This window comes from Saccoglossus kowalevskii, chromosome 6 (assembly GCF_978046115.1).
Source record: "Saccoglossus kowalevskii chromosome 6, keSacKowa6.1, whole genome shotgun sequence".
In the NCBI taxonomy this organism is placed as follows: Eukaryota; Metazoa; Hemichordata; class Enteropneusta; family Harrimaniidae; genus Saccoglossus; species Saccoglossus kowalevskii.
This window is the reverse complement of record NC_140646.1, coordinates 19,463,528-19,490,019: the sequence shown is the minus strand read 5'-3', so window position 1 is coordinate 19,490,019 and position 26,492 is coordinate 19,463,528. Positions and strand designations below refer to the sequence as shown.

Below are 26,492 nucleotides of genomic sequence, written 5' to 3'. Positions count from 1 at the left end.
ATACACCAGTATAAGTGTAGATTTAGAAATATACATCAATCGTCTTCACACTCATTTATCCCTGGTTGACTTGTTTTGTTGTTGCAAGTGAATGCCCAACATCCACATACTTCTGTACAGGGGATATTGTTTTTGCGACAACTACACCTTCCTTCACATCCACGTTTGCATCCGCACTTTATTAGGTACAGTACTGCCTCAGGAGCTGGTGGATTCATACATCGAACAGGAGAGAAGTGTCTTGAATCTGCGTCAAGTGTCCAACCAAATGCAGTAGGTGCTGGGAGGCTTGGGTGATTTTCATTAGCTTTCTTCCAAATCATGGCTATGTAGTGTGCGCGACGAATATGCAATTCCAGTGAACCTGAAGTTGGTGGAAGGTTTTCTCCTTTGGCTGCACGATTTGAGTAGAGGAACCAGCGAAGCTCATTTACTTTTGTGTGGAATTTTGATCGATACAGCACACAAACAAAGCGTTCTAGTTGGGAGGATGCATCAGGGGAAAGATTATTGTCATTTCCTAGCATTGATAATGATTCCAAGATTTGATCTTCACAAGACATGAATGCCTTGAAGCACCAGTCTTTGGTTCTGCCAGCAAATCTACCAGACATGTCAGAGCCTGTCAGAGCGTGAAAACCCAACAGTGCAGAAGCACGCTTTTGTCCCAACTTGTTGTATATGTCACGTACAGAAATGTTCCTCTTCATCCTGCCCTTTCCAGTGAGGAATAATGTAGAAACTGGAAAGTTTGGATACATGTAGACAAGTAGCAATAAGACGTCCGTGTCCTGAGAACTTACCACAAGCTCTGCCTCATGGGAAACACTTACAGCATGCAATATCAGCAATGTGTCTGCCTCTTCTTGGCTGTGACTAAGAAGCGAATCTTGAATATAAACATTGCCTCTGGTTTGTGTTCCTGAGGTCACCATAAATGTTTTTAGTCTGTTGTTTGGGCTGCGACTGTGGCATACAACCTTGTCAGCCAAATACTCTGTGAGCTCTGCTTTGGTTCGAATATCCGACAGAAAGTCCTTCAGGGAAATGTTCTTGATTAAAGTGGTGTCCTTCACATGGTAATATGTTGACTTTCCCTTGGTCCTCTTTGTCCTCATCTGTTCCTTGAGTGATGTGTTCATGTATCTGTCGAACACCAATCTAACCTTGTCATAGTTTTCAGCTATGTTACAGATTATCGCAAGAAAGGAGTCTGCAAATTCTTGACATGTCTTCATTTGGTCAGTTTTGGAAACTGAGTTTACTACAGCCATTCCGTCGATTATGACTACTCGGTATGCTGACGTCACCACATCTGTATGTTCTACTGTTGTAGCTGATACTGTTTGTGGTAGATGTGTTGCTTGATTGCCTGATGACTCACTTTCAGTTGCCTCGTTGCTGTCAGTTTCAGCCTGTTGTGCATTACTAATGAGTTTCTCATAATGATGCAGTATTGAAACCTTATCATAGGCTAGCAGAAGAGACCCATCTGCAGCAAATAATGATCGTGGTATCACACCAAACTCATAAGTTCCAATGCACTCCTTCAGGTCAAGTTCTGGTCGACTTCTGGAGATAATGATGAAGCGTTGCAAGAGTCCTCGCTCTTCCTTGATCTTGACTATCTTATCTCCTACTCTGATTTCTGTTGATGTATTAGCGCTTTTGTATGTTCCAAGTTTTCTTTTGGTCATTTTGTCCCACACAGAAAGTTTACCTTCTGTCAGGCGTTCTGTGACAAAACCTTCAAACATCTGTTGACCAATGTGGTCACGGCAAATGATGTCATTGGAAGCAGTTTCATTCATAACTTCCTTGGTGAGTAGGTTGTAAATTTCATCCTCATTAGTTGATTCAAATGGATTTCCATGTTGATGAAATACAGCACTGAGTTTGATGGCGTTTTGTGTTACACGAGAGAGTTTTCCGCCTGTGAGTTCATGATGCTGTGTTCTTTTCTCATTGTTGTCAGTGCAGTATGTTTTTTCAAACTCCCGTTGTAAATTTGACAGTTCAGGTGCAATGAGAAAATATTTGTCCAGTGATTTTTCATTTTGCGTGATTCCTACTATCCCACCAACAACTTTGAGTTCACGATTCTCTTGTTCGATCCCATGGTCTGGACCTATGGATGTGAATCCAGCAATGCCTTTGGTGACACTGAAGTTGCCTTTCACAAACTCTGCCCATATTTCGGGATGATCTTTTTCTGTTTCTTGCATTGTAAATATGTACAGTGGCAGCAGACGTGCATAATTTAAATTATCATGGGCAAAGAAGTACTTTATGAGTGCTTCAAGACTCTGCATATGTAACAATATGTCTCGTTGCATGGTTGCTCGAACAAATTGGAGAATGGTCTCAAACTGCTTCATGTAGTTGCTTATGAAACGCTGAATCTTGTTTGCACTGCCTTCAAATTGTTTTATTTTTTTGAAGATTTCCCTAGATTCAAACATTTCAATTGTTTTTGTAACAGCATCGCTAAGGTTATGTCTGCTTCCTGGTCCCAGATTGAGGTCTTCCTGATATGCTTCTCCTAAATATGTGGAGTTTTCTTTCAAGAAGACTTCTTCCTCCGGCTGAAGTTGGAGGAAATTTCGGAAGTATAAGCTGTACAAAGCGAGCAAGGTAACTGTATGAGCTTCCAATGCCCGATACATGTGTTTTCCATTGAGGATCTGTGTTACTGTTGTTGGTGAGTATAGTCCAGCTTCGACCCATGCTTGGTCAATACCACTCCCTTCCACATATTTACCCAGGGCAGATAGTGCCCAGAAGATGATGTGCAGCTCTCCAGGCTGAAACAGGAACTGCTTCTTGATGTCCGCACGTGTCCGCACGCTCCATCCACAACTTCATGGCCATGTTGTATAGCTGAAGATCAAGAGTCACGACTGTGATTGATTCTGGTCCCATGACATGAGTGGCGATAGAACGTGCTCTCATCAGCCCTGTATAGAGGGTGCTATACTCAGTTGGAGGTAAGCGTATCAGTGGCGGTATGAGAGCAATGTTTATCTTTGGACCAGAAGGAGACAACAAAGAGTTGAAAGCCCCCCATGTTCCTGGACAAGAGATAGGTTTGACCTCTACTTCACTTTCTTTGAAGTCCAAGCATCCAATAATCCAAGCAAGGTCCTTCTCCTTGTTCATATCTGTGCGAGATGTACCAGAACTCAATGTGCAAGCACACTTTTTGCTTGTTGGTATGGGTTTGTCACATGGTAAGATTTCACAGGGAACTACATCCTGAAGCGTTTGAGAGCGTGATAAACGGTCAATATCAATTGCTGTTGTTGAGGATTTACCAGATGCAGTCTGATACACTGCAGTGGCAGTGCCATGGAGTGTATTCATGCCAGAAGGTGTGGATTCAAGAAAATCTATGTTGTCCAGGGCAAACCAAACAAACATTTTATGGACCAACCAAGGTGGACGATAAACTCCCCCCTTGGATTTCATTCGCCCAAGAACACCATTTGCGATGGCAGTCTCTATTTCCATAACTTTTTTGTATGGGATAGCTAGATCTAGTAGGTGCAGTTTCTCTACAAGAGACTTTGATCTGGTGCTTTTGTGTATATCTAGAGCTAATCCAACATTGAGGGGAGTTTCAGTTCAGTGCTGTGTTCGTGTTGTGTTTCATAAGTAACCTGCCGCTCACTTTTGTATGCACTCACGAAATGCTGTGCCAGCACAGATACACTTTGCCCTGATGGTAGTTTTAACTTCATGCAAGCCTTGGATAGCATGTTTGCAGAATAGTTGGAGCAAAGTAGGTGGTTCATAATTATCTAATGTTCCTTGAAATTTCAACGGAGTTGCAGTTGCAATGTCTCTTCTTAGAATTTTAGCTGCTTTCATAAGGACCTTCACATCTTCCCTTAGGTTATTCGGGTCATTGTCAAGAGCACCGGCTAACAGGGTTTCCTTGGACTTTGTAGAAAGTACTTGTTCTGGTTTGGTTTTGTCTGGAGGTCTGGTGAAATGCACATCAGGGATATTGTCCAAAATTAGTTGCTTTAGGTATGGTTTGTATCTTGGATGATCAGGCAAAGGAAACCTGTTTGCATCTAGCAGAAGCATGATTTTTCAATGTCATTCATATTCAAAACAGATTCACGAGTTGCGTTGTTAATTTCCGTTTCTACCATGTCAAGCATCTCAAGATCGGACACTAACTGTGCAAACTGAATAGGATATTTTGATAGTTGCCTGTTAGCCTTTTCTATGTCTCGCTTTGCATGGCTTAAGCACAGCAGGTGATACTTCATGTCCTCTGCAACTGCTGTTAAAAGATCAGATGATGCAACAACATTGCTCATTCTGACTTTCAACTGTTCATTTGCTGTCTGTTGGCCAATTGCCTTGAGCTGAGCTCCCATGTTTTCAGTTGAGACATCATGCAATTTGTCTGATTTGTCTTCTTGGCAAATAACACACATCTCCTTGTCAAAAGTCCTACTCCTGGTACATGTAGGTTGTGACTTGGAAGTACATGTAGGTGTAGATTTTGATGGTCGTCCTCTTTTCTTTTGTTTTACGGCACTTGCATTTCCTGTTGATTGTCCTTTCTCATATCTGATTTTTGCTCGTTTAATGTATGTTTTATTTGTGAGATCTTTGTAACAAGTCTTGTGGTACGAAACACTTTTCTGTAGCAGATTATCAACAGACAAACCACTTAAGCGGTACTTTAATGCAGAGAACTCTGTTTCCCCGTATGAGCATCGAACATCAGTTGTATTAATTAGTTTTTCTACTGAGGACAAAGAAGGATGAAGCACATAGTTTGTATAATCTGTTTGTCCTCTGCTCACTTGACAAATGAAGCAAAGTTTAAAATCCACAGTTTTCGACTTCTTTTTAGATGAAAATTCTGCCATGTTGGTTAATTATGGATTCTAAGCTACATTGTGTTTCCTGTGGACACTTTTTTCCTGCAAATACAATGAAAATATATTTTTATATGCATATATGAAACAACCTTATATATCTAATATGGAACAACTGCATCCAGCAACTGTATTGAAGGTAGTTTGCTACCATTTAAATTTAATGTCAGATTTCCATAATATTTCCTACAGTACTTATGAATTCATAAAGAAAAATTTACCATTGAATCCTATGGAAATAATATTTCATCATATCTCAAGATTTGCACGGTGACATGGGATGAAAAAATCATATATAATAACCTTGGGTATACGAATTATTGTCATGAAATATTAAAACAATTTCTAGATTCAAAATATGTTTTTTTATCAAATAATGCTTTACAATGGTTTCCTATGGAGATATTTTTAAAATGCAATTTTTTTTTTATATTTTATGTAGTTTATCTCTGAAAACATTTCTTCTCTGAACTAAAAAAAGTTAATTTATTGATCACTAGTGCCATAATTAATAATTTTATATCAATTTGGAAATAAAATATTGTGATAAGATTTTGACCCCTAGAAATGGTAGCAAACTACCTTAAACATTGATTTTCAGGGCGCCATATGTAATTTTAGATGGTAGGTCTGGCTGAAACTTCACAAAATATAAGATTAGTAGTTATAGGGAAGTTGACATCCATGTGGGAATCTCTACCTGCTCTTTTACAAAAAATAGATGGTGAAAAACATATTAGAATCAGATTTAGTTCGCTAGTAATGTCCAATTTACCCCTTTTTGTAGTGTGGAAGCCATCATGGATTCCAGGGTGTCAGAAAGAGGAAAAAAAAATGACACCGTATTTTTTTCTTATGTCTATATAATATTCTAACATAATCGGGTGAGATTTTGCTTTTACCAAAATTAATACACGAATGTTTAGTTCACGACAAATGAGCCTACACTATATTAACAAGTGGTTAAATTGTGACAATAAATGTGTGCACAAATATTTGAGATTAATTTTGGTGTAGACAACTCTCGTTTAATTATTTTACACCATTACAAGTTGTTAAATTGAGAGAATAAATGTGCAGACAAATATTTTAGACTTATTTTGGTGTAGACAGCTCTCGTTTAATTATTTTACACCATTACAAGTTGTTAAATTGAGAGAATAAATGTGCGGACAAATATTTTAGACTTATTTTGGTGTAGACAGCTCTCGTTTAATTATTTTACACCATTACAAGTTGTTAAATTGGGAGAATAAATGTGCGGACAAATATTTTAGACTTATTTTGATGTAGACAGCTCTCGTTTAATTATTTTACACCATTACAAGTTGTTAAATTGAGAGAATAAATGTATGGACTAATATTTGAGACTTATTTTGGTGTAAACAACTCGCGTTTGATTAATTTCCACAATTACAAGTTGTTAAATTGGGAGAATAAATGTGCGGACAAATATTTTAGACTTATTTTGATGTAGACAGCTCTCGTTTAATTATTTTACACCATTACAAGTTGTTAAATTGAGAGAATAAATGTATGGACTAATATTTGAGACTTATTTTGGTGTAAACAACTCGCGTTTGATTAATTCCCACAATTACAAGTTGTTAAATTGAGAGACTAATTGTGTGGACAAATATTTTAGACTTATTTTGGTGTAGACAGTTCTCGTTTAATTATTTTACACCATTACAAGTTGTTAAATTGAGAGAAGAAATGTATGGACTAATATTTGAGACTTATTTTGGTGTAAACAACTCGCGTTTGATTAATTCTCACAATTACAAGTTGTTAAATTGAGAGACTAAATGTGTGGACAAGTATTTGAAACTTATTTTGGTGTAGACAACTCTCATTTGATTAATTCCAACAATTACAAGTTCTTAATTTGGACAAATATTGACCATTATATTTGTGAGTAAATACCTGTTGTTTCATTAATTTCCACCTCTACAAGATTGTTAAATTGAGAGAATAAATGTGTTGACAAATATTTGATACTTATTTAGGTGAAAGAACTCGTGTTTGACCAACTTCCACCATTGCAAGTTGTTAAAATAGTGAAATAAATATACTTGTATCATTTGATATTTGATTTAATTGTGAAACTTTCTAACAAAATGTTAACTGCTGGCTTCGAACCCTCAATCAACAATTCCGCAGACACAGTATAAATTCAACAACACCACAGAAGATATTCGTCTGTTGCCTGAATTGTTTTCGTAATATAGGGAACGCCATCGACACTTTAACAAAACTTACCTTGACTTGGGTCTTGTTTATCTCTTGTCACAATCTGGAAACTGTTGAACAAATTGCGCGTCGTCCAGTTTAAGACGTTAGTTATTTTATTATTTATTCTTTCAGTTTTGTATGGTGGAGTTTTGTAAGGTTTGTTCGCGACGTTCTTTGCTTACTTGTTTACGGTTTGAGAGATTTCAGTTCGTTTGATTTACGTTTTGACGGTAGCTCTGAGCGGGACTCGAACCCACTGTCTTTTCAAGCTAATTTTGTTTTATTTTGATGGCACGCTTGTGTACCACGCCACGACGTTGATCGTTAAGTGGTATTCATTTTTCTAACTACTCCAGTGTTCCGATGAGTTGAACGGAAAAGCCAAAACGATTGCTGGTTTCTGATTGCTTCGGTTCTAGTGAGTGTGCATGTTAACAATGAAACTATCATTTGAGGTAAATAATTTTTTAAGTAAGTTATCCTTGGATAATTCTTGAATTTTTTCATCATAAACCGAAACCATATTTAAAAATTCTAAACGACTATTCTTAATTTCAATATTTTCACAGTCCATGAATGCATGAGTTTCACTGCCAACAGCCCCTAGATCACATAGTGTACAAATTCTTTCTTCTGGAAGTATTTCTTGATATCTCAACTTTTCAATTGGAAGTGAATGATCTGAAATTCTAAATCTAGTTAAGCTGGTTGGATGTTTTATATTTTTCATAAGATCCAATATGGCTCAAATTTGAATGCTAATTTTATTTTGTTGTATGTTCGTAATTTGTTATTTTCTGTTTTTTGTAGACTTTGCAACCAGATTTTTTCTACATACAATTGTTTTAACTTTGTTTTAAAATTTGAAATATCAATTCTAGCTACACTAGTTTGAGTAATTTCAAGCAGTTTATTAATAAATGCTGTCCAAGTATTGCCGGTGCTATTTTTTTCTTGGTTGAAAGCAGAACACACCAATTCATTACATTTATAATTCTTAAGTCTTTTCCAGAATTTCAGCATATGTGTGCAGAGTTCAATAATAATAGGGTAGCATCCCAACTCTGCTCTGACAGCATTATTGCTTGCTTTCTTATGTACACCCAAGACCTGCTTACAGAATTTGATGTGAAGCTGTTCAAATTGGGTTTTGTTACTAAACAATTTTTCAATGAATGCTTCATTAGTAATAATACTATTTTGTTTTGTACAGTTTAAAAGTGAAAGCACCCCATACTTATGACCCATACATGATAATTGGTAACACTGTACTTTTAAAAAGATGTATGGCATTTTTTGGGGAAACAGTGTGATTCCCTAAATTTAAAGTTTGTCACCCAATGCACGTAATGATTTTTTAGCTAAGCAGTCTATCGCTATTGTGAAATTTCCACTGCTTTGAAATGTAATTCCCAGATAAGTATATGAAGGTACTATTTGAATCACCAAAATAGAAAACATTGTCAAGAGTTCTCCCCCTTTTATTAAAAATAATTATTTTTGTCTTATTAATATTTACATTTAATTTCCACATCTCACAATATGTACTGAGTTTGTCTAGGTTATTTTGAAGCCCTTTGCTTGAATCTGATAACAATACTATGTCATCAGCAAAAAGCAGACTGTTTAAATCTGAGTTTCCTAGACTTAACAGGTTTGAATTAACACTATCCGTATATAACACATGTATATTTAAATAAAACATTTGTGTATTTTTTTTTTCAAGTTAAAGGTCCTCATTTTATTAGCGTTTTCTTCATGAGTTAAGGAGTTGCTACTGAATGGTAAATTGTCAACTTGGCAATGACTTCTATTAATAGCCATGACTTGGTGTCATTTATGTTTGAGTGGAGCTCACTTAGCCATGAAGGCGCGCCTTCCTCCACTTAGCAAATCCATCAGTGGACAGTTTTTTGGATATTCCAAATGAGCAAATGACACTGCAAAATTAGATCAAATAACCTCTCAATATATACAGAATGTTATTTTCTCTTTGAATATAATTTCCCTTTTTTTCTTGCAGAGAAATTCATATTGTTATTCTCTTTAATGGTTTTCATTTAGTTGACGACGTATACTGACAAAAATAAATTACATGTGTCAACATATTTTATAGTTTTCAGCAAAAATACATGACAATTTTCATTCACTATTTTGGTATAGAGAACAAATTCACTAGATTTTAAATTCATTGATTTGCAGGTAAAACACATTAATTTAACAATTTAAAACCCAGTGAATAATAATATGTGTTGCACATTATATGAATTTTTTTTAGCTCCGCTGTCTATAAAGTTGACACAGCGGAGCTGTTCATATTACTGATTGTTCGTCGCCGTCGTCCGTCATCGTCGTCAACTTTACAATTTCAACTTCTTCTTCAAAACCGCCTGTCTGAATGTTTTCAAATTTGATATGCAAGTACCTTGAATGGTTCTTTCTCAGATTTGTTCATTTCATGTCAAAATCTCAAATTCTCTAATATTGGTGAATATTTTGTCATTTTTGGTAAAAAGTTATATTTTCGACTTCTTGTTAAAAACCGCAAGTCCAATTGCTTTGCCATTATATATATATAGGTACTACGTGTGGACCTCTCTTAGACTTGTTCATTTCATGATGATATCTTCAATTCTCTAATTTTAGTGAATAATTTTGTAATTTTTAGTAAAAAGCGATAATTTTGACTTCTTGTTAAAAACCGCAAGTCCGATTGCTTTGATATCACATATATAATTACTACATGTGGACCTCTCTCAGATTTGTTCATTTCATGATGACATCTTCAATTACCTAATTTTGATGAATATTTATGTCATTTTTGGTAAAAAGTGATATTTTTGACTTCTTGTTAAAAACAGCAAGTCCGATTGCTATATATACTATACATATTGCTCATTTTCTAATATTTTCAGTTCTGTAATTGAAATGTGCCTTGCTAACAGCGGAGCTATCTCAGCCGAGAGGCTGCTTGTTAGTTTTCTTCATGTATTTTAAAATGTATTAATGCAACATAATTTGTCGTGGTTGGTTTAGCTATTAATTTTTTTGGGGTGGAAAAATTACTGTAAATACAAATTGCAAAATTGGTTTGTGGCATAAACATTGAACAGACTTAAAATGGAGTCTTTCTTTCTTATTTATCTTGTGTTGAAAAACTGAAATTGACATCTGCATTTTATTTTGGATCACATGTTGGTCACAGTGCTGTTTTTGTAACCATTCATGGGTACTGGTATAAGCAATAAACCAAAAATACACATTTGTTTTCACAATTTCTTTTTTATTTCACAAAAGATATAGAATGCACAAAAAATATAATCCTGAATAAATATGAAAGTTGCACACATTGAATGAATATACATAAATGTAGGAAATAGGTAATCAAAAATTTCAACCCAGTACAAAGTATTACATTTATTTAATAACCCTCTTCTTGGTTACTGTGGAGAAAACTTCAGCCTATTTGTAAATTACATCTTGAATTTTGTTGCAATTAATTGAGAAATGAAATGAAAATGAGTCAATAGAGCTATTAATGTTTCATTGTGAAGTTTTAGTCTTACAAATTGCCATAACCGAGGCTGCCAACAAATGACATTAAAATGTAGTTAAAGGGTGGGATCTTCATGCCACACATGCAAGAGATATGGCTCTCATATGAAAACAAGATGGTGACTTTGATGATTGTACAGACCAACCTGTACAATTTGAGACTTTACTAAGCTTTAATTAGGTAATTTCTCTGGTGATCAAAGAAGTTATTGAGATTAATTAGTGCATAATGCGCCCAGGTCAAAACTCGTACTCGTGATTTCCACTTAAATGCACTGGATTGTGGGAAAAAATCAACGTTTATCAGCAAAAATGACACGCAGTGTGGCGACCACAACTCTTTAAAGAGCAACATAAACTGAGTAACATAACATTTTAGTTTCACAAAACAAACAGGGACATTAACCTAAGACAGATTGTGGCACATAAGTACTAGAATGAATTATAAGTACAGTTGTATAACTGGCAGACAGACGTATCATACATTGCTGGCTACAACAATTCTGACCTTATATAGGCGCATATTTGATATATTGGTAAGCAAGGAATATGTACCACAATAAAATGTTTATATTGAAGATGAACTGCGACAGATCTTTACTTTTTTCATTGGATTGACATACTTTCAATTGAGAAACATTTTTATTATTGTTGACAGCAAGTTTGATTGCGTAACATGATACACTAGTAGCATCACATAGGGAAATCGATCAGCTTGAAGTTCCAGCATTAATTTTTATCTATCCACAGATAACAACTGACATGGTACCCTGAAAATTTTTGATTATTCTGTCAGAATATGAAATGGATACGCTTTTAATAATTAACAACCTCAGCCAAGGCTGAACACAATCACAGTGTGTTCAGTTAAGTGGGTACACCAACTTATGAGGAATTTCTCATTATCTATATGAATGGCGGATTTCTGTAGTATATATACACGGGGAAAAAATCTGAAATGAATTATTTAGTTATGCATGAACTTACCATATAAATTAAAGCATTTTGTGATTATTTACAAAACACATATTTTTAGATGTGATTCTATTGGAAATGCACTCCTTACGGAACAAACACACCGAGTACCTGTCATATGATGTCTTCTCTGAAATGAGTTTTGAACTTGATTGATTCCTTGCTTACCAATATATCATTTCCTTCATATGGTACCATATACCATATAGTAAATATTTTGTGTCAAAATAATCTTAATCATTTTAGTAATTTTTTTAAATTCACTGCCAATTTGATTGTTGAGAAATGTTGTCAATTAATATGAATATAATGGCAATTTAGCAGCAATACTACAACAGGAACGCATTTTGTCATTTAAAAACCCTCTAAAAATGATGTCAATTTTGTAACACTTCTAGGCATAGAAAGTGTATTGTATTATTAAAGACAGTATATACAATTTTATTCACCATATGACACAGATCAAAATATTTAGATATTGATTTGCCATAAAAAACAATAATAACATGCCTTAAAACAAATACAATGTGCTATTTTCACTCTTTTGTACATGTATTTACTCTGACCCAGGTCTGATGACCCCATAATTTTTATTTCATCTTTGTAACATATTGCATACGTAAAAATGAAGAAAATGGCATTATTTATCATGAAAATTTGACTTTAAGCTAATACATAGACATTTGAACAAAGTTGGACAGAATGACAGTTAGAAAAATAATTACAAACAGGTGATCCAACCCAGAATAATACAGTTTGGTCAAATAGTTACATTTTTGTGGCAGGAATATATTTGCAAAAATAATTTGTATCGCGGCAGCTTTATAGCTTTGTAAATAGAGCACCAATAGATTACAAATTTGGACAGAGTGAAAATATGAAATTTCATAAAACTCAATTTCACACCTACATACCCAAAATTACTATAAAGAGTATCTCTTTATGTAACGCTATATAATTTTTAAAAATAATATAATATTTAATCATTCATCATCTTGTGGTGTATTTACATGTAGTGATCACTTGTTTTATGTCAGTGACCATTTACAAAGGTCATCTATACTTTAAGTATGGTGATTGGATTTCAGTTGTTTAATATGTCAATGACCTTTCACCTTTAAGGTCTGTATTTTACACTACTGGTATACTAGTGTATTTTGAGATATCAACAATATCATCTGAAGTCTATAAACTGACAACTACTGGATGTAAATTGATTGACACCACAAGCTTTGCTAACATACACAAATATTGTAGGGTTGGTTACTGTAATTGGAATGTACCATTCACATAAAAGGGAGACTGATTGTTTTGCTGGGTGAACAAAATAAACCAATCAGGTGATGGCATGTACATTTAAATATCAGTTACTTTGTATTCACTCATCTGTTTCTATAAAGTGTTAATAAATGTAATGGTAATTAAAATTTATATAAATGTGTATACAAAGTTTGCATAAAAAGAATAATCTTCACTAACCAAAAAAGAAATGTTGTCAGCTATTACTTGCCACTATAGAATAAATGGGATTAACCTTATCACCACCAGACTTTCTCGCCCAAATATTTCTGTAATTATTTCTTATATTCTTCAATATTTCTGGAAATGAACCCTAATTTTGGAGCCAACAGAAAACATTTGAATCAATTTCAGTGTTTACTCAAAAAATTTGGCTATTTTTGTCCCAATCTTCTGAAGGTAAGTGCAGACTTTAAACAGGACTATTTTATGAATGTGTGATGAAAAGGGGGGACTGCTGGTGAAAAGATTAAGTAACCCAGAGTATTCAAGATAATTGATGCACAAATAGTTATATTTAGAAAAATAAAGCAGCCTGGCAGAAAATCAATTTTTATGAAAAAAAAAGAAGAGTTCAGTCTAGAATTTCCATCTTAAGTTCGTCATTAAAATAATTTCTCAACGAACAGATCATTTTTCTTCTGATTTCATCATCACCCTCTACTAATTTACTTAAAGCCATGAAATCATCTGAAGTGATATTTGTCGCCACCGTGCTGAAATACTCTTGTAGTTGCATTCTTTGCTCCTTGTTCATATCAATGAGAATCTGCGATACCGGCCGAAATGTACCTTTTGTTGCCCACGCACCCACTGCTCCCCCAACTGCACCTCCTGAAATCACAATCACAAAGATAATTATATGCACAGAATTAGAATACGCTGTTGTTGGTTTCAATTTGCACCAGTTAATTTAGTCAAATAGAAATCAACATAAGAGTACTTAATTTTTTTTTTTCTACCTCGTACAATTTGGTAAACTCATGAATATTCACAGAAATATTAACCTAACACAATATATGCATGAATAGTCCCCTCAGATTTGTTCACAGTGATCGTATTGGCTATATTAGTAGTGCAATGTAAATGACATATATGATCAAATTATATTTTAATGATCTAATGAGCAATAAATGTAATTGTTGGTTTACACACATTTTTGTAAGAGAAGATACAAACTATTTCACGCCCCCCTCAGATGAAATCAACTCAAAATGGAGGCTGAAACCGTTCAAAAAACAGTTCAAATATATTTTACAAGGATTTGAGTGTTGTCCAATCAGCAACTAGTTTTGTGGATGGAAAAAAAGCATCCCAATAGCAAATCACAAGATCTCATATTAAATATGGTCATGACTTGTGATTGGCTGTTAGGGTACCACCATTTATCCTCATTTATTTGATGGAACCTCACACATAGAAAAAAATATCACGAATTTAAAAACATATTGTGTACTGTTTGGCCATGACCAAACTTAATTTGAATACATTTATAAATATTTAAACAAATTTACAGTTAAAGTACAGTGGTCGTCAAACTGCATCCTATTCCGTATGGGACCCATACTGACATTCATAACGTAATAAAACACTTTGTTTACACAAAATTAGAACAAGCGCTTTGTGACGAACACCAATCCATTGGTAATCAGAGATAAGTATTTTGCCACAGTTCAATTATGAGGTACCAATGTTCCACCATGAGAAGTCTGTGGTTTACAACGATCTACACAAATATATGAGTTGGTTTAATTGCATACCATTCTCAAACTACTGGAAATTGGATTAAATAAAAAGTTGAAGCATTTTGTTGACCTAGTATAAAAATTTAGTGCCAGTAATGGGGTTGTTGTTTATGTGGGATACTCACCAACTGCAATACCGACAGGTCCTCCAAATAATCCCCCAATCATAGCACCGCTACCTGCTATTAAACCACCTTTTATCGATTGATGTACTGTCACTTTCATTTCTTCTTCCTCAGCTAAAAGTGCCAACAATCGTACTAAGTCTTCAGCACTCACAGGCATTTTGCTTTATCTTTGAAATCGACTGAAATATAATGATTACATTTTATCTTATTTTTCATTTCACGTATTTTTAAAAACTTAGTTTAACGCTTTCCATATATGGAAAAAACTTTACATTACAGTTTATTGGTTGGAAAATATTCATCATTGGAAAAAAAATGGCTGCACTGGAGTTATGTGATACGACTTCAGTCAATGACCTTGTAAACTCAATACCTAAGCAGGTGGGATCCACCTCATCCCACAACCAATTCGGTTAGGTGGAAAGCCAAAATTGTTTTGTAACAAAGATTGATTTTTGATGTGCCACCAGTGGTTGGGTTGGGTTTAACCAAGGCCAGCTTAACCTACATATATTCACCAGACAGGTATTGATTACTCAACACAATTGGTCTAGTCATTGGCATCTGGGTACTAGGATACACAAATATTGAGTTGTAGCTCAGTAACTCTTGGTTTCGCTTTGGTTCGTTTTTTTTATTGCCAAGTAGAAATAATATAGGCCTAGCTACCCCCCGCCCCTAAAAAAACGAACTACAGCGTATCCAAGACTAAGTTGCTAAGAGCTATAAAACTGTGAATAATAAATGCCATAACTGTCAAGTAGTACTAACAGATAAACATGATAAAAGAAATACGCCAATCCGAATTTGTTTTGTTTGTTTAACAGGTAAATAAAACGATTACGCATTTAGGAAATTAAAAGAAGTACGCTTTTTGTTAGTATTTTGTCGATTGTTTAGTGCAATCTATGAGCAGACAGACGACAGCCACATAGTTTAATTCAGGGCAGTGCATAAGAACAATTCAACGGCATGTGGTTAACCCTTATTAGTCTTACTGTTAATGGTGTTACATTATTGCGTATAAAACATTTCAGAGCGAACTTTGAAGGAGACTGCGATACATCTATCTAACTGAGGTACCACAGGCGGTACAAACTCACCTATTTAGTATCACAATGCTTCATCAGCTAGAATTGTCACCGACTTCTCCCTGCTGATTGTTAGTAAATTCATACAGCCAAGATGTACGTATAATGCTGCAGTGGTTATTATCGCATGTAGTTTACGATTCTATCAACTATAATATGTGATTATGTTATTAATGCAATATAATTATCGGAGAGATATTGCCAGCTGTCGGTCTCGTTGCTCGTATGTAAATATGCAGGGACTCTGCACGATATGCAAATTAGAACATTGACAACACAAATCCGATGACGTGGATATACTTGCTGACTTCCGGGTTTACTCCCGCTCTGTCGTTCAACATATTGCATCATGCGAAATTCATGACAATGACTTCATAAATATTGGTTTACAAATTTTAGATTTTATGCTTTAAACAAATGTATGCGTTTTATGAGATAATGTTTAGAGTTTAAAAAAAATCATTGACTGCTCGAGTTTAGCCGTGGGTTTGCATAATTTGACAACCACCATGAGATGATCACGTGCGATTTGTTTTGGTTGGCAGCACTCGCCACGAGGAAAGGGCGTACTATTTTGAGGGACTAATATTTCGCCGCCGAAATGATTAAATATGTTCAAAATTGTGTTATTTTTTTTGTAAAAAGTTAAAAAATAGAGTTATATTGGAGATATAGACGATAACAATATGTTTGTATCATCCAAGGTGTTATACTTATGTACATGTCACCCCCTCATGTAAAATGAACTGCCTCATAAATATTCATATATCCTTATAAGGCGCGCACAGCTGATTGAATGTGCCGATACAAACACTTTGACAGAACGTCAACAAAGAGGCTACCCAAATACAGCTGAAATTGTTGTGTAATCGTCTGTATATTATCTACGTTTGTGTTGCTATTTCGCTAAGATCCGTTGCCTAAGAAGCATCCTCATCAACTTCTGTCGATAATTTACACTAATACTCTTCTTACAAGGTAAGTTAATGTATAAAATCGGTGTTTTTCGGGCTCATCCAGAAAAAAATTCTAACGTATATTTTCACCCGTACGCGGGCTCTTGATCGACGATATTCGATTTGACCTCCACGTAAACCGCCGACTAGATCTTCTTTGTTTCTACCAATCGACATTTTTTCATTCACACAACTTAATTCGCACCTCTTTTGACTGTGTTATTTTGTGAAATGCACCATAATTCGTATTTGCTAACAGGGTTGTTGAGGAAAATTCCCAAAGGTCACTCTTACCGTTTGATGAGGCCGGTTCGTTAGTAACCGGCGCTCTCGTATTAATAGACACTGGGCACTGTGAAAACGCCCTTTTCTCTCGAGCTTTAAAATTGGAATTTAGACAATATTTCTGCATGATGCTGGAAATTGGGAAATTTGATTATTCAAGACCAAGTCTACCCTGAAATGCATTATTTTATCGGTGAAAAATGTTTTCTGAATAATGTTGACAAAAAAAAAAAAAAAAAAAAAAAAACGATTTCTCAAACACTGCCAACATAAACTGCTATTGTCGTCGGGCACAGGACGGGGGTATTTTACTTAACTTTATCCGATTAATTACTATGTAGATGCCTAAATAAATCACCATTGCAGCCTCCAATCTTTATTCGATGTACGATTTCCATTGCACTGTGGAGATTGCATTTGGTTTGGAAATATTGCATGTAATCAAAAATAGCCTGCTCTGTATTCATATGCAAAATTTAACTCCACGGTAAAGACAAATTTCAGCAATTTCAACTAATGAAATGTACATGGTACGAACTGATTATTTTGCACTGACCGGGTGTGACAGTGTACGTGCAGTGATATTTTAAGCCACGTAAGAAAATAATACTTCCCAGAGTGTTGACATGGCAACACAGAGATTCGACTTATTTTGTGGGAAAACTATTTGGCATTAATTTAAAACTGCGGAAAACAACGCAAATTTCATTTTTGTTATTTTTGTTCCATCTCTTAAAACATTCTTGCATATGAAATTGTGCTTGGTTTCATCATTGTATGTAAAGTGGCCGGCTTTGTTGGACGAACTGTGACTTTTTACCGGTGTCGTTGTTATGTAAATTAAATTCATGAATAATTAATCATTTTGCCGATGTCAACAAACATCGTACGCACACAAATAAATCTGACTACGTAGTTTGAAATTGAAGTACAATATGCGTACTGCGTAAGTGACAGTGTTCTCAAGTTTAGTTGCAATAAGAACCAAAACAACCTTTCTAAAACCGCAGAAACAGTAACAATCATCAGTAAGTACAGATTTACTTATCAAGTCATCAAAATTATCTTGTCCGTGTGTTATGGCTCTTTAAATAGTATGTTGAAATGGGAGTCTGTGATGTCACTGCTATGAACTTATGAACACAGCAAAATTTTTTAGTAAGACTGACAGTTTCACATGTAAAATTATTTGAATACAAAAATAACAGGACTTCAACTCTAAGGGTAATCCATAATGATCATAGGGCTACATTATTGACACACTTGAATGCATCCCAGAACCCAGTTATAGTGTCAGGTTATCAATGGAAACAAGTTGGATTACATGTACCTGGTAACCCATGGCCTTAAATGGAGCAAGGTCACACTTATGAGATGTTTATATAAATTTATTTATAGCGAAGCGAGTTCATATCACTTCTAGTGCTATGATTGTTAACAAGGCTGTATTGTATTATATTTTCACGAATTTTTAAATTCATTCAAGATATATTTTTAAAAAGTCTTTCAAATTTGATTTGATTTTGACCTTGAAATTTATATTCCAATCATAATATACAGTGACACAAAGACTAAATTGCTTGCCAATTAACAGTGTATTATCTAGGACTGAAATATAATATGTCAAACATTAAAGTATTAACAGTTAATTAAAACATAGTATTAAAAACCTTTGACAATAGTTGTTTAAAAGCCATACATACTAAACATGCCAGAAAAGAGTTTATAACAATGGCAACTACACACCACATTAGGCAATCTGACAATGAACTTTGTCTGCACAAAAAACTTACTACCTCTGATAAGTCTGATATTGGCCAATAGCCAGACAGACTATTAATGTATCTACTTTTCATTTTATAACCACCAGTTAATTCATAGCCACACATCCAGGCCAGCTGTATTACACACATAAAAACGACTGCAAGTTGTCCATCAACCCAACTCTGGTACAAGAGTTCAATTTTTCATAACTTAACTTCTGCAGCATTGCCACTCATAATTACTATATTTCTATTATTTGGAACATTAAATTTTGTTTAGTCTTCACACATAAGAAAAAAATGATTAACAATTTGGAACATTAATAGATAAAAACTGTACACAACATCAATAATAATATTTACATTGTTTCCCTATATTAAGAGAATTCAATTCAATTAAAGCTCAAAGTTGCTTTGTATTAATGTTGTGTTAAAAAACCCTCGTAGTAAATGGCTGCATACAACTATGGTACATGTAAATAATATGTGTATTGCGACCTTAAGGGTAGATATTTAAATATTGATGCGTATTTGACCCTTTGACCCCATAATGTTTTCAACTGTACAGGCTGCTTGCTTTGTTTGTGTGTGGCAACAAATATTCTTATCCTTGCACATATTTCTAGTTACAGATAAATATTTACGTTTTGTTGTATTTTTTAAAACGGTATCATTTTTGTTTGCCTTTATAGAGCTATAACCTTTCACCTCCGCCTGTCAGTATATTTTGGTTAACAGTGTGTATTATTAGAACTATACATACACACAGCAAATTATAAGTTGAGTTCTTCTTTGTAGGGGGGGGGGTGGTGTTCAAATTACAATAGGCCTAATGATACGGTGCTTCCAGTAATGCTTATGAGAAGGTGCAAGCAAATACAGTACAATAGGTCATAATGACAGTGGATGGTCTCATCTTTTTATATGTAAATAGAAAATATCCATCTTTGGTTACGACCTTGGGAGCATTGTTCCTTATCAAATTAATTGAGAAAAGAGAATTACAACTTATAAATGATACAGCCAAATTATACCAAGTTTTATGTTGACACTGTCAATTTCGTTAAGTCCCGTAAAATCTGTATTAGAAGCCACAACCCTAATAGAAGTCACACCCATTCTTTTTGAATAAAATTCATCATTTTTCATATGTGTAGATGCTCTAATGGTAGCCGCATCCCTTCTGTTGCATTGTACCATTTTAATAGAAGCCACGGTTTCTATTACAGATTTTATAGTAATGTTAAAATGATAAATTTTTAATATACTGTAAAACGTTTTAATTTCTGTCGCTATAGCAATTCAATAATTTGAATGTATCCTGAATGAAATTTTCAATGTTAAGGTAAAATCTGTATTAGAAGCCGCATCTCTAATATAAGTCGCACCCATTCTTTTTGAGCAATTGAGTACCGAACATTCACAATTTCTCATACGTGTAGATGCTTTAATTGAAGCCGCATCCCTTCTGTTGCATCGTACCATTTTAATAGAAGCCACAGCTTCTAATAGAGATTTTACAGTATATCATATTTGAACACAAAAATTTTGCTTTTCTATTAAAGCTGAATATTATTCATAGATATTATCTCTATATAATCATCTGGATTTTGACACAATGCATGGACAAGTGCTTGAACATCTCCCGTATCTAGCTAGGCTAACAACTCTTTGAATGTCAATTTTGCACAAAATAAATCTGCATAATTCGGTTCCAGACTTTTTCCAACAATTTGATTAAGGCCTAAATAGAAGAAACAGTTCCACTTGGTTCAAACTTAAAGAAATTATAGAAAAAATACATACAAATCTACAAAGTGTTGGCATAAAAAAATTATAGTGTTAAAATTTGAAACCACTTGAACTTTTTTGTTGGTTAGTACACAGTCCCTCTATGATAGAGGGACTATGGTTAGTAGTTGAAATATTACATGTTTTACATTCATACCAAGAACACTTCATTATCCATTGTTGGTCATTGCCGTGGTGGACGTGTGAAAGAGAGTCAGAGGGTTATTAGGTTCATAACGAGGCAGAGATCTAGGTACTTCAGACTAACCTTTTAACACCTCTTAAAGTCAGTGTAATTCAAACTTGTCACTGTGCATGTATATGACACATGGGTTGGAATAATCATGGCCTGAGTCATTGTGGTACATCATGATTATATCCGTATTGTCTAGATGCAAATTAATACAGACTCTCAGATTTACCATTTTGCTTATTTCTTCCCTTGCAGCAACCAAGTATATATCAATTTTATTCAAGAGAAAAAATGTTGAGCGGAATTTCAAGTTACATTTTTGGTGCTACTGAAGACCAGTCTGTTCCGGACAATGAAAATGTGCAGTTGCAGACATCGGATGCTGAAAATGAGTGGGTTCTCGTTGATATTGCAGGTAAATTGTGATTTTGTTTTGCATGTTTTGAAAACCAAAGTGTGTGATCAAAATTAATTAGTATTATCTCGCTCCATTAACCTGTAGATCTATCTAGTACACATGAAATCTGTTAAGTTTTTGCAACTTCAAACTTTCGCAATTTCATATTGGAGTGCGTTTTTATGGCTTCCAAAATTAACAAAAATAAGAGTGGTGTACAGTAGTATCAGTGGTGTTAGTGTTTTAGAAATGTACATATCAATTTGGATTATGGGTTGATGTCAACTGTCAAATGAACAATCAGTGTCTAATCAGGATCATAAACAAATATTTTTGTAGAAATTATTGTCAACTTATATATGCACACTTGCAGAAATAAAACTTTTGTGTTTATGAGCCAATCAAAAGACCTAATGTTGCATATTTTTATCAAAATTTGCATGTATTTCTTGGTTTGACGTAAATTGGCTTATCATATAAAATTCACAATGCATTTCAAAATCTTTGTTTTCTCTTTTTGATACAGAAAAAGCCACCAGTACGGGCCAGACTACAATAAAAACATTTCAATCGCCAAGCGATAGTGATGATAACCAGGCTGTTCCGCTACCGAATGTGGCACCGGACGAGAGCTGGTTTGTCACACCGCCATCTTGTTTTACAGCAGGTGGCCATTCCCCTGTTCATATGGAACCGAATCCGCTGGAGGACCTTCTTATAGAACACCCAAGTATGTCAGTATACGGACCAAGAACACGGCGTCAGAGCTCGCGTACTCATAGTAACTCTTCCGCAGTGAGCTCGCAATCGGAACCGAGCACATCCCATACCGTTGCGCAGCGACCTCCCCGACGTGCCGCAGCTGTTTCAGCACAGTTGGGTATCAAGCAGCAGCAAGCCATGGCTGCCAAGTCTCAAAAGCAGGAGCAGGTACAGACTTATAAGAATCTGAGTCGAAACAAAATGCACCGAGCCAACAAGGTGTATCAGCAGCAGAGTTTCAGCAGACGTCAACGCAAGAAGGATCTTGTGAGCAAACACTGTATGAAGGTTTGCAAAAATAGGTGCTAATTGTCAACGGAACATGGAACATCATGGCAGCAAAGTGATACCAGCACTGTTCAAGAGATTTTATTTGCCTGAAATACCACAAAACTGATGTTGATCACAGATTGTCTTGTATTGCTTTGACGAAGCAATAAAGACTTTTAAATAATGTACAACTTAAACATGTGAGAGTGTGAGAGTAATTTTTTTTCCCCCAAAAATGCAGCATGAATGAAATCATTTTTATTATCTACAGTACTTCATATCCCCTTTCAAGAGTATGTTACAAAAAAACATCCATGCTGAAGAACAATTGGTGGTACACTGCCACCTAGCAATCAAGAGTACATCTTTTCACTTGATAAGAAGCCAAACTAAAAGTTCGGGTAAAAGCAATTAAAGAAAAAAAAGAACACTATATATTCATTGATAAAACTTCGCTTGCTGATTATCCATGACTGTTTCCATGACAACTGACTGTATATTTGGATTGCGACTATTGATTACGGCTATGAAAGGTGAAGACGCCTGTGGACTCAATGAAACCTGGCAGTTTAAATCTGCATAATGTTATTAATAATTTTCAATTATATATAAAATGTAATTATTTAACAAAATTTTTAATTTTCGCTTGTAGAAATTCGACCAAATTAGGTTTTAAATATCTGCGTTTTACCATTTGGAGAGAATTCCTTAATGTGTTAATATTTAACAAAATCTGTGTGTTTTAAGAAAAGTGAGGACTGTTTTTGGATAATCAATTTCAGTTTTTTGTGTTTGTACATTAGAAGATAGCTACCTCTTTCCAATAAGTGCTCATTCCACTCTGCCAATGTCAAGGTCTTGCCCACCCTGCAATTAAATTTTACATGTTTGCATTTTGAAATATTCCTAGATAATAAGCTCACATACCTAACAGTTTTTGTTTTACTAGATGCATATAATGTTGTTAGGTTTCATGTACAGATCTTGTGAAATGTGGCCAATCAACAGATTTTAAAAAAAAATAACAAAAAAAAAAATTACTATTTTACACATGAAAAAAAAATTAAAATAAGAAAAATTCTACAAAAGTTTCTTTTAAAACTTTAAAGATGCCTCTTCAAGAGTTTCTGAAAATTATCTGAAATAACAGTGTTTGTGATTTTGAGTGCAGTATTGAGCAATTAAAATGTTTATACATGCGCATGTCAGAAATATTTGACTTGCTTTATGACGACATTGTCACAAATGGACACTTACCTACTAGTAACTGGATATCAGTTGTCCCATTTGATGTGTAGCAGAAATGCACATATAAAAACAGCACTTAAGAATTTAAATACATGGCGACAACTTTTCATTTCTTGTCGGACTTAATTTGTCAGAGTATGCTTATCATCTGAAAATAGCAGAATCTGAAATAATATTGTGAAAGATACAACCAAACCTTCCCTCCCTCCTACCCTACATTCAGCAGTATTATGATGAAGTCAGGTTTTATTGTATGGCATTCGGGTCAGTCTACTAGAACAATGGGGGTATTCGGGAAGAATAGACGAAATATGGGCAAGACTTTGACAGAGAAATATACTTTTGAACTATAAGGGATAAAATCTCGCAGGTGAACTTTAAAGCTTCAGATCTCAGGATATGTTATTATTCGTAGGTTATGATTTATATTTTCGCTGGGTCTTCCCTGGGTGGGGGTCGGGTTCAATGTAGACTAGATTTCTGTATCTGGCTGTACCGTATATTGCATTTCGAGTACATGCATTGGTCAAGTGATCCTGGAGCTGGGGGGTCAGCCTCAGATTCATTGATGCGCATATAAATCCTACATACTGTATTTTCTCTATTTAATGCGCAAACGTATAAAAAAAAATAGCATATTTTGTTAACTGTTTTGACAAAAAAAAAGCTATTTTGTTGAGAAAATACAATATCTAGTTCCATTATGTTTTTATGGAAATCAGAAAGACAGCCATCTCAAAATGCTAGTGAAGAATCTACATTATAAGAAAATCAAAACAAAAACTGGCACACATTTAACCAAAGTGTAATGTAAGCAAATACATTTTATCATCACTCCTCTTGTTTTGTAGGTGCTATATATACATATGTACACTGCCTGCATTAATGAACATTTAATCAATACACCCCCTCCCATGTTAGAACACCATCATTGTTATTTAACTGGTCTGTAATTTCACAAAAGTTATTCAACGTTGACATCTACGTATTCAACATTCTACATCTGATTTTTATTCTGTTGCCAAATATACATTGTGAACATTGTATTGCTACAAAGAACTTAGTTTTAAACAGTTTACCATATTTTTGTTTTAGTAACTTGTGTACCAAGGTGAAATGAACGCCTTTCAGATCATACCCATGCATGCAGGCATGGTAGGGTATAAATCAAGATCCATCCTAAAAAAAGCAATATTTTAAGCATTTTTTTTTTTGTTCTCTATATTATCATGGCTGAAAACAGTTGACCATGCAGTCATTGAAGATGAGCAAGTTTTAAACATTTTATAAAGCTTAAATAACAAATGAGTGATTTCAACTGCCAATGTACAATTACAGAACAATATTATTTAAATTCTTGATACTCGTAACATCTGTTGTATGTATTTTTGTTTTATATCATCTACCAATAATATACTGACCAGGGTAGCTCAGCTAGCATAATCATACCTGGAACAAAAGTTTATTTTGAAAACCTAAGAATGCGAAACTTCTCAAGAGAGAATTTGGCCACATGGTCATGAGCACTAATTTTGTGTCTTTGTTTTTTCAACTTGTTTGTGATTGTACCGTTGACTCGAAGTTATTGTCAGCTTTCAGACATGCATTTTTTTGTTATTCACACTTATTTTGCAGATCTATAATTTCCCTTCCACCACTATGCAAAAACGTGAAAAAAAAAAATTGTTTTTCCTATCTAGTTCTATTGACTGTATCTTGTATACATATAAGCCTATACCGGTATACCTCTTTTTCAGTATGCAGTGAGCGTTAAACATGTTTATACTTGTCTGTGTGAGTTTCAAGTCGAGTATTTTAAAAGCAGTATGGATGTTTTATTGATGCATGGATCTTTAGAAACTAACAGTAGCAACTGTTTTAATTTTGATTGAATGATGAATAAATGGTATTTTAGAAAAAAATAAACAATACCTTCTTTTGTCTTTTGTGACTACTCGTAATACCGATGTACACTCATGGAGGCAAAAATGATAGTGACATTTTTTGCAAGATCTGATCTCTGGAAAGTTTGATTTTAAATACACATGTTGAACTGTACTACAAGTTAAACATTGTATTCCAGACATCTCTGTAAGCTGAACAATTCACTGAAACTGCAGTAATCCATGTGTATAATTCTGTGTACTCAAGGGTTGATTCATTATAATTACACGGTGCTGTAGATAAATGCACCAGAAAGTATAAACAAGCAGCCTATCGGCTGAGATAGCTCCGCTGTTAGCAATGCTCATTTCAATTAAAGAACTGAAGACATCATTAGAAAATGAACAATATGAATAGTATCAAAGCAATCGGACTTTAAACAGTTTTTAACAAGAAGTCGAAAATATCACTTTTTACCAAAAATTAAAAAAATATTCACCAAAATAAATAGAGAATTGAAGATATCATCACAAAACAAACAAATCTGAGAGAGGTCCACATGTAGTACCTATATATGTAATATCAAAGCAATCGGACTTACAGTTTTCAACAAGAAGTCGAAAATATCACTTTTTACCAAAAATGACAAAAATATTCACCAAAATTAGAGAACTGAAGATATCATCACAAAATGAACAAATCTGAGAAAGGTCTACATGTAGTATCTATATATGTAATATCAAAGCAATTGAACTTTTGGTTTTTAACAAGAAGTCGAAAATATCACTTTTTACCAAAAATTACAAAAATATTCACCAAAATTAGAGAATTGAAGATATCATCACGAAATGAACAAATCTGAGAGAGGTCCACATGTAGTACCTATATATGTAGTATCAAAGCAATTGGACTTGCGGTTTTTAACAAGAAGTCGAAAATATCACTTTTTACCAAAAATGACAAAAATATTCACCAAAATTAGAGAATTAAAGATATCATTACAAAATGAACAAA

The 26,492-nt window shown here is 34.4% G+C and overlaps 2 protein-coding genes across 3 annotated transcripts; one reads left to right on the top strand and one right to left on the bottom strand.

The window, feature by feature from the left end:
* Nucleotides 1-10,398: 10,398 nt before the first annotated feature.
* Nucleotides 10,399-16,160, bottom strand: LOC100371872 (protein C19orf12 homolog). The gene is made up of 3 exons (XM_085500151.1): nt 15,942-16,160; nt 14,836-15,017; nt 10,399-13,799 (listed from the first exon to the last, which is right to left on the bottom strand). The coding sequence occupies exons 2-3, from the start codon at nt 14,993-14,995 to the stop codon at nt 13,540-13,542; spliced, it is 420 nt and encodes a 139-aa protein (XP_085356277.1). The 5' UTR covers nt 14,996-15,017; nt 15,942-16,160; the 3' UTR covers nt 10,399-13,539.
* A 578-nt stretch (nt 16,161-16,738) lies between these two features.
* On the top strand, nt 16,739-25,523 carry LOC100370659 (uncharacterized). 2 transcript variants are annotated; one of them, XM_002735251.4, is made up of 3 exons: nt 16,739-16,907; nt 21,173-21,332; nt 21,841-25,523. In XM_002735251.4, exons 2-3 carry the CDS (start codon nt 21,209-21,211, stop codon nt 22,383-22,385), a joined length of 669 nt encoding a protein of 222 aa, XP_002735297.1. In that variant the 5' UTR covers nt 16,739-16,907; nt 21,173-21,208; the 3' UTR covers nt 22,386-25,523. The 2 variants fall into 2 exon arrangements, with proteins under 2 accessions (XP_002735297.1, XP_077865795.1); XM_078009669.2 differs by lacking the exon at nt 16,739-16,907 and adding an exon at nt 17,922-18,198.
* Nucleotides 25,524-26,492: the final 969 nt, after the last annotated feature.

Coding starts and splice junctions, on each gene's coding strand:
- LOC100371872 (XM_085500151.1), bottom strand. CDS start 14,995: ATGCCTGTGAGTGCTGAAGACTTAGTACGATTGTTGGCACTTTTAGCT. Junction 13,800..14,835: donor ACCTGTCGGTATTGCAGTTG/GTGAGTATCCCA, acceptor TTGTGATTTCAG/GAGGTGCAGTTGGGGGAGCA.
- LOC100370659 (XM_002735251.4), top strand. CDS start 21,209: ATGTTGAGCGGAATTTCAAGTTACATTTTTGGTGCTACTGAAGACCAG. Junction 21,333..21,840: donor GGTTCTCGTTGATATTGCAG/GTAAATTGTGAT, acceptor TTTTTGATACAG/AAAAAGCCACCAGTACGGGC.